The following is a 14856-nucleotide window of genomic DNA, read 5'->3' on the forward strand; positions in this document are numbered from 1 at the left end:
CACCAATGAAATGTTTGGTCACTGATCTTAACCTCCCCTTCTTTCCCGAGAGACCTGTATTCTTTACCTTTCTGTGAAGCCACTTGGGATCTTTCTCTGTGCTAAGGGCGCTATATTAATGCAGGGTTGCGGCAGCTCTTTGACAAACGGTTTGCTTAAATCTATTAACATCCATCTAATGAGCGAGTAAACATCTCTGATTGAAGTTTCTTTTATTAGCACATATTTATTTATATACATTGAACCTCAGGAAACTTCAGTGCGCTGTCAAACATGTTGATGCCTGCTGTATTTAATATGTAGTTATACATGCAGCAACAAACTCATTTAAATTATTGCCCTGAGAATATCTCATTTCCTCGTTTGTAAACAGATTCTTTAATCGTGTAATCTCTCCGATTTTGGAAGTCATGTGTCCGTTAACATGCATTTCTCATTGTATCATTCCAGTTTTAATTTTATTAGACATTTGGCAATAGTTGCAGTTAGCCTTTCTGTTGTTTAATCACTGTTTCTTTCCTTTACTCCTCAGTTTTCGCTGCAGAAGCTGGTTGATGTTTACCTTCTGAGTGTGTTGCTTATTTTGGTTTTTTTTCTGTGGTTCCAGTCGAGTCAGGCCCATCTCCCACAGGCTTCTCAACACTTTCTTTCTCAGTCTTTCCTTTTACTTCAGTGGTTTTTACCTCTTCACCCTTTTCTTTTGATTTGGCCACATCTTGTTCCTTGTCGACTACTTTTAGATCAGCGGTTTTTCCCTCTGCAATTCCTTGTGGTTCAACTGCTTTCTTCTCCTCATCCTTTTCCTCTTCAGATTTAGGAACCTCCTTCTCTTCTTCCTTTTCCTCTCCTGATTTAGGACCATCCTTCTCCTCAGCTTTTTCCTCTACTGATTTTGGAAGCTCTTTATCTTCAGCTTTTTCTTCTTCTGATTTAGGAACCTCTTTCTCTTCATCCTTTTCCTCCACTGATTTTGGAACCTCCTTCTCTTCTTTCTTTTCCTCTTCACCCTTCTTCTCCACGGCCTTTTTCTCTTCAGCTTCTGGTGATTCAGCAGTTTTTATCTCTTTATCCTCTTTCTCTTCAGCCTCTTTTGGTTGGACAGCCTCCTTCTCTCCAGCGCTTTCCTCTTCAGGTTTTTGTTCTTCCACCTCCTCTTCAGCCTTTTCCTTTTCTGCCTCTTCTGATTTAGGAAGCTCCTTCACTTCAGCCGTTTCCTCCTCAGCTTTCTCCTCCTCAGCCTTTTTCTCCTCAATGTCTTGTGATTCAGCAGCTTCCTTCTCTTCATCCTTCTCAGCTTCAGTCTTTTCATCCTCTGTCTTCTCCTCTTCCTCTTTCTCCTCTTCAGTCTTCTTCTTTTCAGCCTTTTCCTCTTCAATGTCTTGTGATTCAGTGGCTTCCTCTCCTTCATCCTTCTCCACTTCACCCTTCTCCTCTTCAGCCTTCTCATCCTCTGTCTTCTCTTCTTCCTTCTTCTCCTCTTCCTCCTTCTCTTCCTCTTTCTCCTCTTCCTCTTTTTCCTCTTCCGCCTTTTTCTCTTCAATGTCTTGTGATTCAGCGGCTTCCTTCTCTTCATCCTTCTCTACTTCAGTCTTCTCATCCTCAGTCTTCACCTCTTCCTTCTCTTCCTCCTTCGCCTCTTCCTCCTTCTCCTCCTCCTCCTTCTCCTCTTCCTCCTTCTCTTCTTCCTCCTTCTCCTCTTCCTCCTTCTCCTCTTCCTCCTTCTCCACTTCCTCCTTCTCCTCCTCCTGTGATCTAGTAGCTTCTTCCTCTCCTTCGTGCTTCTCCTCAGCTTCTTCTTCTGATCCAACAGATTCTTTCTCCACTGCTCCTTCGTCCTTTGCAGCAACTTCTAGCTCTGCCATATCAACTTCCTTTGTCGTTGCACTGATAATTTCTTCTACAAACCTATACTGAGGCATAACCTTTGTAGGGGCGATTTTTGTCTTTGTTGTCATGACTGATGAAGGCTGTGGTTTGTATATAGGCGATGGAAGAGAGAAGCCACCAAATCTCGTTTCTTCACCTTCAAGGAGTTTCCTTTAAATAGAAAGTAAATACCATTAGTGCATCGATAACTTATTTATTATTTAAATGTTAATGAAGCAAGGGACATATAGAATTATAACAAGCCTTTAATCATAAATTAAGTTTGTAATTAAGGTTAGTGAATATTAAATTAAGGTGGAATGAATGAGTGACTTGCTTTATTTGATGAACTGGGATATGATGCACTATTTTCTATGTGATACAGGTAACACAGTTTGTTAATCTGCTGCCCTTTCACCTCTGGGGCATGAGTTCATATCCATCCCACAGTTGGATTGCAGACTCTAAGGGCTCTAACCCTTATGATTGGGTAAACTTACTGGTGGAACCAGAATGGCCATGCAGTGACCTGGGGGTGGGGTGGGAATGGGGGTGGTTGGGAAAGTGAGGGGGGGGGGGGGTGGTTTCTTTAGAAAGGAGCGAGTTGACATAGCTCCCTATCACAATCCCACTGCCAAGCGATCCTGCTGGCAGTGGAGTCGTATTGGCTACCCAGTTGGACACAGTGGACAGCCAGTTGGTCGCAATTAGATGGCTTCTTGGAAGGAGAGTTGGTGACACTGGCAGAATGTTCCATTGCTGATGCCCGGCAGCAATCTGGAAACGGGTTTCCTGCAGCAGGCCCAGGAGGCAGCGAGGTCTCCTTTACACCCCAGCCCTGAGCGGGGGACAGCAGAGGGCTACAGCTGTGGATTCAGCCCATATCCTCTGGAGGGAATCCCCTTCCACAACGTGGGTTTCCTCCGGGTGCTCCAGTGTCCTCCCACACTCCAAAGATGTGCGGGTTAGGTGGATTGGCCATGCTAAATTTCCCCTTAGTGTGAGGGGGACCAGCTAGGGTAAATGTATGGGGTTATGGGGATAGGGCCTAGATGGGATTGTGGTTGGTGCAGCCTCGATGGGCCGAATGGCCTTCTTCTGCACTGTAGGGATTCTATTCTATGAACAGCCATGGCCTGGTGACCTTCAGGAGTCTTCAGAGAGTGTTTGAATTCACTGCAGATGGGTGGACCTCGGACACCATGAGACTTGGGACTCGGTAAGGTATTCAAAACGAGTTTGAAACTGGAACAACTGGCTCCGAATATATCTTACTAAAAAAAGCAGTTATCACTTTGTATATTCTGATTAAACACTTCACTTTTAATTATGTTGAATGGATTTTGTGTTCATTGAGATCAAGGAGGTAACCGTTATGGAATGGGGCAATTTTGTCACCTAGTGCTGGCATCAAGCAGGCTGGTGTTCTGGCCAGACACATAGAATAATACATTGTAATCTCTATTCTAAATTGCTGCCCTTTAAAATTTACACTTCAACTGCACAGTTATTCATTTTGCTTTCCTCCATTCTTCCTTCAGACAAGCGGTAGGTTTGTGGTTCTCAAGCTAGCCACTCTTAACTCTCAGGGATCGCAGGTTCTAAAGGATTCCTTGTGTTCCTGTAACGACTTTAATCAGGCAATTGAGGTGGGCCTGTTAGAATATGAACTCCCTGATTAAGGGCCAAATTGATGGGCCAATCAGGGAGCTTCTCTTGCTTTGTACCTGACCAGAAGTGTCAGTTCCTCTGGCACTCCTAGTGTAGGCTGTTAACTGAGAGCACTCCGTATGCGGTTGTCAGGCTTGTGAATAAAGGGATTTTGGTGGAGGAACTTCTGCCTCCGAGGACTTATTATAGTTCCATATAGTTTGCAGTCATTCAGCAGGGAACAGCAGCTAACGGGGAGGAAAACCTTCATCCCGTAAATCTAGGATGAACATGAGGCTCGTTGCCAGAGGTGCTAACTCAATGCAATAACTGGCCCCCTCGAACAATGTTACTGAATGAATCCTGTGTTTATAACTGCAATAGGTGGAAACAGACTCCATTTTGCAGTAAGGTTTCACACACGTGGTTCTTGCAACACCGTCACAAGCGGCATCATCCAGGGAGTGCTTTCAATATCAATCAGCAGTATTTATCTATCCTGTGTTTGCCAATCGATTTTCTAATCATGACTCATTTGACTTGTGAACTGTTGTTTTAAATCAATTAGATTGAAATCCTGGATTGGGAATTTTAGCTTTGGTCAGCACAGACGTTACACATTGTTTTATGTCATCCTGTCCTTACTTTAGTTTAACTTTTAAGTTTATTTATTTGTGTCACAAGTCAGCTTACATTAACACTGCAATGAAATTACTGTGAAAATTCCCCAGTTGCCACACTCTGGCGCCTGTTCGGGTACACCAAGGGAGAATTTAGCACAGCCAATGCACCTAACCAGCACGTCTTTTGGACAGTGGGAGGAAACCGGAGGAAACCCACACAGACACGGGGAGAATGTGCAGACTCCCCACAGACAGTGGGGTTATGCTGCAACTGTGCAGGACCTTCGTGAGACCACATTTGGAATATTGTGTGCAGTTCTGGTCACCTCACTATAAGAAGGATGTGGAAGCGCTGGAAAGAGTGCAGAGGAGATTTACCAGGATGCTGCCTGGTTTGGAGGGTAGGTCTTATGAGGAAAGGTTGAGGGAGCTAGGGCTGTTCTCTCTGGAGCGGAGGAGGCTGAGGGGAGACTTAATAGAGGTTTATAAAATGATGAAGGGGATAGATAGAGTGAACGTTCAAAGACTATTTCCTCGGGTGAGTGGAGCTATTACAAGGGGGCATAACTATAGGGTTCGTGGTGGGAGATATAGGAAGGATATCAGAGGTAGGTTCTTTAGGCAGAGAGTGGTTGGGGTGTGGAATGGACTGCCTGCAGTGATAGTGGAGTCAGACACTTTAGGAACATTTAAGCGGTTATTGGATAGGCACATGGAGCACACCAGGATGATAGGGAGTGGGATAGCTTGATCTTGGTTTCAGATAAAGCTCGGCACAACATCGTGGGCCGAAGGGCCTGTTCTGTGCTGTACTGTTCTATGTTCTATGTTCAGACAGTGACCCAAGCCGGGAATCGAACCCGGGTCCCTGGCGCTGTGAGGCAGCAGTGCCAACCACTGTGCCACCAGTTAGATTAGTGGACAGAAAATCGGTCAGGCTTCATTCGAGTGTGTAATGTTCCCTGTCGGAATTTGCTCCCAGGCTATCATTTCACACACAGAGTGGTAAGAGGAAAATCTGCCCAGATGTTAGCAAAGAAATCTCATCAAAGCTGGACATCATCCTGCCGTCAAAGTATTTTTTGTCCGGTTTTGGGTGGGAGGTTGTCTCTTTAAATACAGTCGCAACACCTCAAAGGCATTTCAGCCTGCTTCAGTTAAAATCAAGTCTAACACCTATATGAATGCAAATATTACAAGGACTAATCGAACTGGTTTTCAAACCTTAGGCTGGTGGTGAGAGGCTTAACCAGCATTCAAATTGACAAACTGTGAGATAGGCTGTTCTATTTGAATGTTAGTGTTGATGATTCAATCCATTGTGGTTAGGGAAATAGTTCTACAGCATCGAGATGTGCAGAAATGCGGAGTCAATCCACTTAGTGAGAACCCTCAAAAATCTGCTGCTGAAATGCTGAAACTATGACAAAATGAATCATGATGTAGTTGAAGTGCAAATCTAGAAGGAGACTGCGGCAGGAGAAGAATTGAACCTTATTTTCCATTTAAGGAGCTAAATTGTATAACTTCTATGATAAGACAGACATGTGGGGTTATGGGGAGAGGGCCTGGGTGGGACTGCGGTCGGTGCAGACTCGATGGGCCGAATGGCCTCCTTCTGCACTGTCGGGATTCTATGATTAGAGTTACATGCCGGAATTTTACTGCCACGCCCGCCCAAGCCTCGTAGGATTCTGCCCGAGGCCAACGGAGAATGCTGTTCTGCGAGCCTTGTCCGAGCCAATTAGATTGAAATCCTGGATTGGGAATTTTAGCTTTGGTCAGCAGGATGGCTGTGCCGGTAAAATTCCGGTTATAGAGCCATAGAGGCATGGAAACAGGCACTTCAACCCAACTTATCCCTTTTTTCAACCACTAAGCTAGTCCCAATTGCCTGCATTTGGCCCATATCCCTCTATACCTCTATGTTATATTGCTGTCATATGTTCACTCATTTATTTGATAGTTTAACCATAAAATGAAGTCTGATGCTGTGATACCAAATGGCTTCTTGAACACAGGAAACAAGTCCTGCCGAGACATCGGTTTGTTCTAGTATAATGTGATCCTTAGCAAGGGTCTCATTCTGTTCAATAATCTAGGCACATTGCAGCAACTTTCCCGAGTTATTGAACGTGGCGCTGGTGCTGTCAAAACGATGGGGAATTGGGAATTGCCTGGAAGAGGGATCTAAAACACAGAGGGCAGGATTCTCTGAGCTTGTCTGCGGCTGCCCTGCTGCAAGCGACACTGGAGAATCTGGCGCTCAGTCAAAAACTGCAGTCACTGCAGCGGTGCTGGAAAATCCCAGCCGCGGGCGGGGTCAGAGGGTGGCAAAAACCTGCAAAATCTAGCATTTTGAAGGCGGGAAATAACCCAGTCCCCTGGTGTATTTTCCAGCAACAGTTACTGGGCTGTGGCTAAAAATCATAGAATAGTACAGCCAGAAGCCATTTGACCCATTGCATCTATGCTAGCTCTTTCAAAGTGCAATCCAGTTAGTCCCACACATCCCTGACCTCTTTCTCATCCTTCCAATTCTTCCTCCTTCGAGTATTTGTCCAATTCCTTTGGAAGGTTAGCATTGAATCTGTACGCTGGTGTATTCCAAATCCCAATTACTCATTGCATTAGGAGATTGTTCTTCATGTTGCATCTGGTTCTTTTGCTAATCATCTTGATCCTATGTCCTCTGGTTACCGCCATTGAAAACAGTTTCAGGTTACTTGCTCTGGCGAAACCTTCAAGATTTTACTACCTCTAACTACTTAGCATTCTCCACTCTCAGGAGAACATTCAGCCTATCCAATGTTGGCTACCAGGACCCAACCATGATGGTTTCTTTTCCCCCTAATACTAATTGTATAAGTGTTCTGTGCTATCTGAGGCAAGATTGTACAGCTTAAAATTTATTTATTAGTGTCACAAGTAGGCTTATATTAATACTGCAGTGAAGTTACTGTGAAAATCCCCCAGTTGTCACACTGTTCGGGTACACTGAGGGAGAATTTGGCATGGCCAATGCACCTGATCGGCACATCTTTTGACTGTGGGAGGAAACCCATGCAGATAGGGGGAGAATGTGCAGACTCCGCACAGGCAGTGACCCGAGACGGGAATCGAACCCGGGTCCCTGGCGCTGTGAGGCAGCAGCGCTAACCACTGTGCCGCCCCAAATATCTTAAATTAAATAATTCTGCACCAATCCTTGCAAAACCAGTGGGACTAGATCAGATTAATTACCGCTGTGCATTTAACTTAAAAACTCTTTCATTTTGACTCAGATTAAGTCTAAACCAGTTGTGATTTTGGCTTTTCAACTTCATCGTATGAATTGTATAAGATTAGCAAAAGGCAATAGTTATCTGCCCATTTTAAATTTAGTGTAAAGTATAAGCGCTGCAACAATTCTGGAAGTTGACATAAAGGTGAAAGAGCCAATTTATATTTCCGCATTTAGGCTCACTTAGCCCCAATGTTTGCCCCATTATTGCCCAATTCCGATCAACGGATTTTCCGCAGGCCGAAAACCAAGCCAAACAAGGAGTGGTGCGGAATTCACCGCTGTTTGCCGTGCTTGTAATTCAACCAACAATGACACCTGAATATAAAAACAGAACACGCCGGAAAAATCCAGCAGGTCTGACAGTATCTGTGGAGAAAGAAACAGAGTTAACTTTCCGAGCCCTTATGACTCGACACCAGAAGAAGAACTGTTCCTCTTCTTCCTCTTCTCCTGAAGCGTCATATTGGACTCAAAACTCTGCTCTCTCTCTCTCTCTCTGCAGATGCTGTCAGACCTGCTGAGTTTCTCTGCTGTGATTTCACATCTCCAGCATCCGCAGTGTTTTGCTTTTATTTCAGCAGCTGAATGTGTGTTTTGCTCTGAAAATTATTCTTTAAAAAAAAACTGCTGAATAATGCTGCATTTCCGACATTGTTTAATCAAAATGGAATCACTTTGTCATCTACAAATGGAAGAGTATAATGGTGTGAATGGGACTTCCTGTGCTTGTAGGAGGATTGTATTAGTGTTCTGTGCAATCTGAGACAAATTGGATAGATTGAGGAGCTATATCTTCACTTAAATAATTCTGCACTAATCCTGGCAAAATCAGTGGGAATAGATCAGATTAATTATCGCTGTGCGTTTTATTTAAAAACTCTCACTTTGACTCAGTTTGAGTATAAACTAGTTGTGATTTTATCATTCCAAATGCATCATATGAATTGTATAACATTAGCAGAAAGCAATAGTTGTCTGCACATTTTTAATTTAGTGCAAAGTATACGAGCCACAACAATTCTGGAAGTCAACATAAAGGCCATTTTATATTTCCACATTTAGGCTCACAAAACTAAATTAAATGGAGCTGAAGTAAACTAAACTGAGCTAAAACAAACTGTATTGCTGACCTTACTCTGCTACCGTTCCACTGCAGCATTCCAAGATTAATTATTCTTGCAGTAGGACTGCATTTGGCAGAGAGTTAATTTATTGATCCCCTGTCAGGGTTATATGTGTGCTTCATAAAGTGCAAAATAAGATGGTGATTGGGAATGCTGCAATTTTAACCCTTCCTCGCACTTTTTTCTGTGTCTCACACTGGGAGAAAAAGGGATTGCTGCCTCCAAAATTGCATGGGGGGGGGGGGGGTGTAGTTGGGGAGGAGGTTGTTGCTGGTTTCCTGTGTAACATTCACTCCCTCCCTCAGTGCCGCACAGTGGCTGGGCGTGTGCCATCTACAAGATGCACTGCAGCAACTTGTCAAGGCTTCTTCGGCAGTAACTTCCAATCCTGTGACCTCTACCACCTGGAAGGACAAAGGCAGCCGATGCACAGTAACACCAGCACCTGCAAGTTTCCCTTGGACCCCATTCTGAACCTGGAAATATCATCGCTGCATCAAAATCCTAGAACTCCCTCCCTAACTGCACTGTGGGTGTATCTACTATACCGCATGGACTACAGCTAGCCATTACCTTCTCAAGGGCAATTAGAGATGGACAAGAATACGGGTCTCATACTGGTCATGAATGAATGAAAATAAAAGTTTGGTGAGAGACTGTGGTCTGAGGGATCCAGATCTTTGCTGATATTGTCAGTTTTTCATTTGCATTTTAATGGGAGGTCAATCATTCATTTCTGAGCAGCTCGGGGCAATACGCTCCTTAATCTGAGAGTTCCTAGTCCTTTGGGTTATTCAGGACCTGTATAATAGTGAAGTTCGGTGTTTCCACAAGGACAATTAGTTTTTGGTCGATTGGTTCCATTGCCAAGTTTCTGTTAGGAATGGACAGGCAAGCACTTGTTTCCACTGGCGCCAAAACAAAATGGCCTCTCACTGATCTCATAAACCTGGGTGTGGATCAGTGCTGGAGACCATCTTTGGCATTGCCAGTCAAGGAGTCTGGGGCCCACATTTCTTACTTTGGAATTAATTTGGAATTGGATGGCACGGTGGCACAGTGGTTAGCTGCCTCACAGCCCCAAGGACCTGGGTTTGATTGGGTCACAGTCTGTGCGGAGTCTGCACTGTCTCCCCGTGTCTGCGTGAGTGTGGCGACTAGGGGATTTTCACAGTAACTTCATTGCAGTGTTAATATAAGCCTACTTGTGACACTAATAAATAAACTTTAAAACTTAAAAAAAAACTTACAAATAAAAGAACTCCATTAAATGATATGGTATTTTTTCGCCTGTGGAGTCAGTGCATAACATGGTCACCTGACCAAAAGAAGATGATGACACGTTTTTATTTTCAGTATCAAATCAACTCAATGTTCTCCATCATTTATTGAATTATTGCGGTTAATGGCATGGACGTTGCCTGGACTGGGAAATATGGGTAATAAAGAAAGATTGGATAGCCTGGGCTTGTTTTCATTGGAACACACGAGTCTGAGGGGAAATTGAATTGAAGTGTATAAAATTCTGAGGGGTCCAGAGAGAGTGAATAAAAATTTCCCATCCCCTTGGTCCAAAACCGGGATGGGGGACGGGGGGTGGGCGGGGAGTGAGGTGGGGGGGGGGGAGTAGATTTAGGGTATGCTGTAGATGTTTGGAGGGGATCAGGGGGTTAGCACCCAAAAGGTGGTTGGGAGTGGGGGGGGGGGGGGGAGGGGGGAACCTGGAAACTGCTCACTGAGAGGGTGATAAAGGTAGGCAGTCTCATAACATTAAAGAAGTACTTGGATATGTAACCTACCAGGCTGTGGACTAAGAGCTGGAAAATGGGGCTACATTGGATGGCTACCTGATGTGGACATGATGGACTGAATGGCCTCCTTCCGTGCTGTACACTTTGGTGATTCTAATCATTTATTCTGTCACAGTGGATGTGATTACAGTCAGGGCTCCAGTAACCCTCCCCTGGCAATCGCATTCCTAACCACACCAAACAATAGTTCATTGCAGGACCAAATGTAATCTCTTTGCACAGGCTGTGTTTGAGTTTATCACAATTCCCCAGCATTCGTTTCAACTTAATTACGTTCATTCCCTCATTAGTAATTGATTGTAAGGATCAGGCGCTCTGAAACAAAATGGTTAACTGATCCTACCTGTAGGAGGCAATCTCCACATCGAGAGCCATTTTGACATTCAATAGATTGTGATATTCTCTTAGGTGAAGAGTCATATCATGTTTTGTATTTTTCAGCTCATTTTCTAATTGTTGGATGATATCCTGTAAAGCAAACAGCAAATTGTGTTTAATTATGGACCAAATGGAGTTGAATCAAACAGTTCCACATTACAGTGTCCGGAATTCTTACCTGGTATTGGATTAGTTCTGAATGGTTTCTGTTTTCAATCTCATTCAGCTGTTTCTCCAAACTCTCCTTCCTCCCTCTCACTGTCTCCAGCTCCAGGTTCTTGCTCTGTAGTTGTCGATTGTACTCACTGATCTCCTGCCTTGTGTTCTGCAAAGCCTCTCTGTTTGTTGCTGCTGCATTGTTGAGTTTGGCCACTCTTGATGTGAACCATTCCTCTGCTTGCTGCAAGTTCACGTCTGTGTAGCCTTCCATCTGAGCCCGGATCTCCCTCAGAGCCCCCGTCAGGTCGGGTTTGAGGTAATCCTTCATCTCCACATTGACCTGGGAATCTTGGATCTGGGCGAAGAGGTCAGCCACCTCTTCCTCATGATTGTTCTTCAGGAAGGCTATCTCCTCGATGAGCGATTGTGCTTTCCTTTCTAGCTCTGATTTAATCATGTTGCTGTTCTCCCTGTCTTTCTTGCAGGCCTGAATATTAGCTTCAGTGTCGTGTCGAGTCTGTCTCTCTTCCTCGTATTTTCTCTTCAATCGGTGGAGATCTTCCTCCAGGTGATCGCGGTCCAGCTGAAATTGCATCTTCTGCTTCTCGGTTTCCTGGATGAGGTTTCGTATCTCCACCATTTCGGGTTCGTAGATACTCGTGAGGCCGGACTGGGCGATTTGCCTTTCTCTGAGCTCGGTGATCTCGCTCTCCAGCCCCTTGTTGTGTTGCTCCAGTTGTCGGACCTTGTCAATGAAGCCGGCAAAGCGGTCATTGAGACCCTGCATCAACTCTTTCTCGTTGACCCCCGCCACTTGGTGATCTCCATTGAAGATGGAGGAGAACTGCATACTCTCTGATGATCTAGGGACCGGCGAATTGTAGCCCCGGCTCACAGACAGGTTGCTGTACTTGAGGGATGAAGGGGTTCCTCTGGACCAGCTTTGGGTGCGGAAGCCCAGGTCCTGGGGCAGGCTCCTGGAGGAATCCGAGTGCAGTTTTCTTGTTGGAAAGGCATCGAGAATATCCCAGCTGTAACTCATCTTGCTGCCGCAGGGCTGTCTGTAACAATGCAGAGTCTCTCCTTCCTCTGAAGCTTTTATCGGGAAACCTCCTGCTGACGCTGCTGGTTTGATTATTTTACGACTTAAAGGAAAATTTGTGAGGCTTGCAATCCTTTGCTGTTTTGCATTTAAAATGGCAATGCAGGTTTTACATGGACATTCTGTAAACCATTTCTCTCTCAAATAAAACCACTTGAAAGAATCAAATTTGATTTGATTTATTATTGTCACGTGTATTAATATACTGGGGTGGCGCGGTAGCACAGCGGTTAACACTGCTGCCTCACAGCGCCAGGGACCCGTGTTCGATTCCCAGCTTGGGTCACTGTCTGTGTGGAGTTTGCACATTCTCCCCGTGTCTGCGTGGGTTTCCTCCGGGTGCTCCGGTTTCCTCCCACATTCTGAAAGACGTGCTGGTTAGGTGCATTGACCCGAACAGGCGCCGGAGTGTGGTGACTAGGGGAATTTCACAGTAACTTCATTGCAGTGTTAATGTAAGCCTTACTTGTGACTAATAAATAAACTTTAAATTTATACAGTGAAAAGTATTGTTTCTTGCGCGCTATACAGACAAAGCATACCGTTCATGGAGAAAGAAATGAGAGAGTGCAGAATGTACTGTTACAGTCATAGCTAGGGTGCAGAGAAAGATAAACTTAATATAAAGTAGGTCCATTCAAAAGTCTGACGGCAGCAGGGAAGAAGCTGTTCTTGAGTCGGTTGGTACGTGTCCTCAGACCTTTGTATCTAATTTCCAAAGGAAGAAGGTGGAAGAGAGAATGTCCGGGGTGTTTGCGGTCCTTGATTACGGGGCAGCAGGAAAGAATTCAGGTAGTAATTACAGTAAGGAGTTTCCCCATCACTGCTCCTCAATGTGTGTGCCTACTGAAATTGATATATTGGCGAATTTCGCTGAATTAACCTCTGTGATGCCAGAATGTAGGTGGCACAATAGAGAGCATCCCTATTGCTGGACCAGAAACTCCAGGTTCAAGTCCCACTTCAGCACTTGGTGACCATGGAAGCTATGTTCATAACAAAACAAAACAGATTGTTTATTGGCCTGTAAACCTTCTCCATACACCTGATGCCAGGCGGTAGGAATGGGAGAGTTTCCTGATCAGCTACACTGTTTTTGAGCCTCTCGGTTGCACTTCAGTAAAGGAGACACGATTTCTGCTTCTTCATAAACTACCTTTATTTCACTGATCCAACTCCACATACAATTCTCCACCAACACCCAGTGCCACTTGTGGCCCCTTTATATATCAGTGACTTCCATTGAATAATTGACACCAAATGAGGACTTATTGGAAGGTCTGTTAACCCATTCCTAACACACTGCACAAAGCAACGGCAAACCATTGCAATCATGAACCAATGGCAGCATGGTAGCACAGTGGTTAGCACTGCTATCTCACAGCGCCAGGGATCCAGGTTCGATCACTAATAATTTTACAGGAGGTAATACACTCTTTCAGTTAGAGGGTAAAAGACAAATTGTAGTGATCTTGTTTAATATGGAATGGCATTTTGGACATCAATGTTTTTGATTTGATTTGATTTGATTTATTATTGTCACATGTATTTGCATACAGTGAAAAGTATTGTTTCTTGCACATTATACAGATAAAGATACCGTTCATAGAGAAGGAAAGGAGAGGGTGCAGAATGTAGTGTTACAATCATAGCTAGGGTGCAGAGAAAGATCAACTTAACATGAGGTAGGTCCATTCAAAAGTCTGATAGCAGCAGGGAAGAAGCTGTTCTTGAGTCGGTTGGTATGTGACTTCAGACTTTTGTATCTTTTTTCTGACAGAAGAAAGTGGAAGAGAGAATGTCCGGGGTGCGTGGGGTCCTTAATTATGCTGGCTGCTTTTCTGAGGCAGCGGGAAGGGTAGATGGAGTCAATGGATGGGAGGCTGGTTTGCGTGATGGACTGGGCTTTGTTCATGACCCTTTGTAGTTTCTGGCGGCCTTGGTCAGAGCAGGAGCCAGACCAAGCTGTGAAATATCCGGAACGGATGCTTTCTATGGTGCATCTGTAAAAGCTGGTGAGAGTCATAGCGGGCATGCCGAATTTCCTTAGTCTTCTGAGAAAGTAGAGGCATTGGTGGACTTTCTTAACTTATAGCAACGGCATGGAGGGACCAGGACAAGTGATCTGGAAACCTAGAAACTTGAAACTCGTGATCATTTGCACTTCATGCCCGTTGATGTAGACAGGGGCATGTCCTCCACTATGAGGCGATTAGTCATTAACTATTCAATTCATTATAGCAGGTAGAGTGAGCTAAAACAATCAGCAAAGCAGGGGAGGACGCGCCCCTTTAAGAGGTTTCCGTATAGAGCAACTCAATCTCCCCTCACTGCATTGATGAGATGTCTGCTTTGCTGAGTCATTTGCAGTTGCTGTTCTCTTGCCAGCTGCATCCTTTGCAGCAGGGTCTGCTTTTCTGTGAGTGAGGAAGCGAGCAGCAGGCTTGGTAAAGCGATGCTGTCTCTCTGTAACACTGCAATTCTCATGTACATTTAGAGTTCCTATAAATTAAATTAAATGAGTGCAATCAAATAAAAAGACACGAAGGACATTGTGTTAATCCTGATTTTAAAGCAGTAAGATATTATACCTTGGCATAACCACAAGGGATTTGTTTTCTTACTTGGAGGAGGTAGAGAGGAGGATTTAGGGTTAGTGGCCAGAGGGTAACACCATCAGGGGCCTCAATGTCCACCTCGTAAAGGACCAGCAACTGCACCCCCTGAGCAGTGAAGGAAAAGAATATCACTCCTTGTCTTACTGGGCACTTGTCACCTGCTACTGACTGCGGAACATGGACACCATTTTGGTGAACTAGCGTCAAGCCGGTGTATGACTGCACCCCTTCAACAATCA

General features: G+C 44.6%; 1 protein-coding gene across 1 annotated transcript; it reads right to left on the minus strand.

Moving 5' to 3' along the window:
- Positions 1-578: 578 nt before the first annotated feature.
- On the minus strand, positions 579-11939 carry LOC144480130 (neurofilament medium polypeptide-like). Its single transcript, XM_078199276.1, has 3 exons — positions 10917-11939; positions 10704-10828; positions 579-2037 (listed from the first exon to the last, which is right to left on the minus strand). The coding sequence occupies exons 1-3, from the start codon at positions 11937-11939 to the stop codon at positions 579-581; spliced, it is 2607 nt and encodes an 868-aa protein (XP_078055402.1).
- Positions 11940-14856: the final 2917 nt, after the last annotated feature.

Source organism: Mustelus asterias, chromosome 28 (assembly GCF_964213995.1).
Source record: "Mustelus asterias chromosome 28, sMusAst1.hap1.1, whole genome shotgun sequence".
In the NCBI taxonomy this organism is placed as follows: Eukaryota; Metazoa; Chordata; class Chondrichthyes; order Carcharhiniformes; family Triakidae; genus Mustelus; species Mustelus asterias.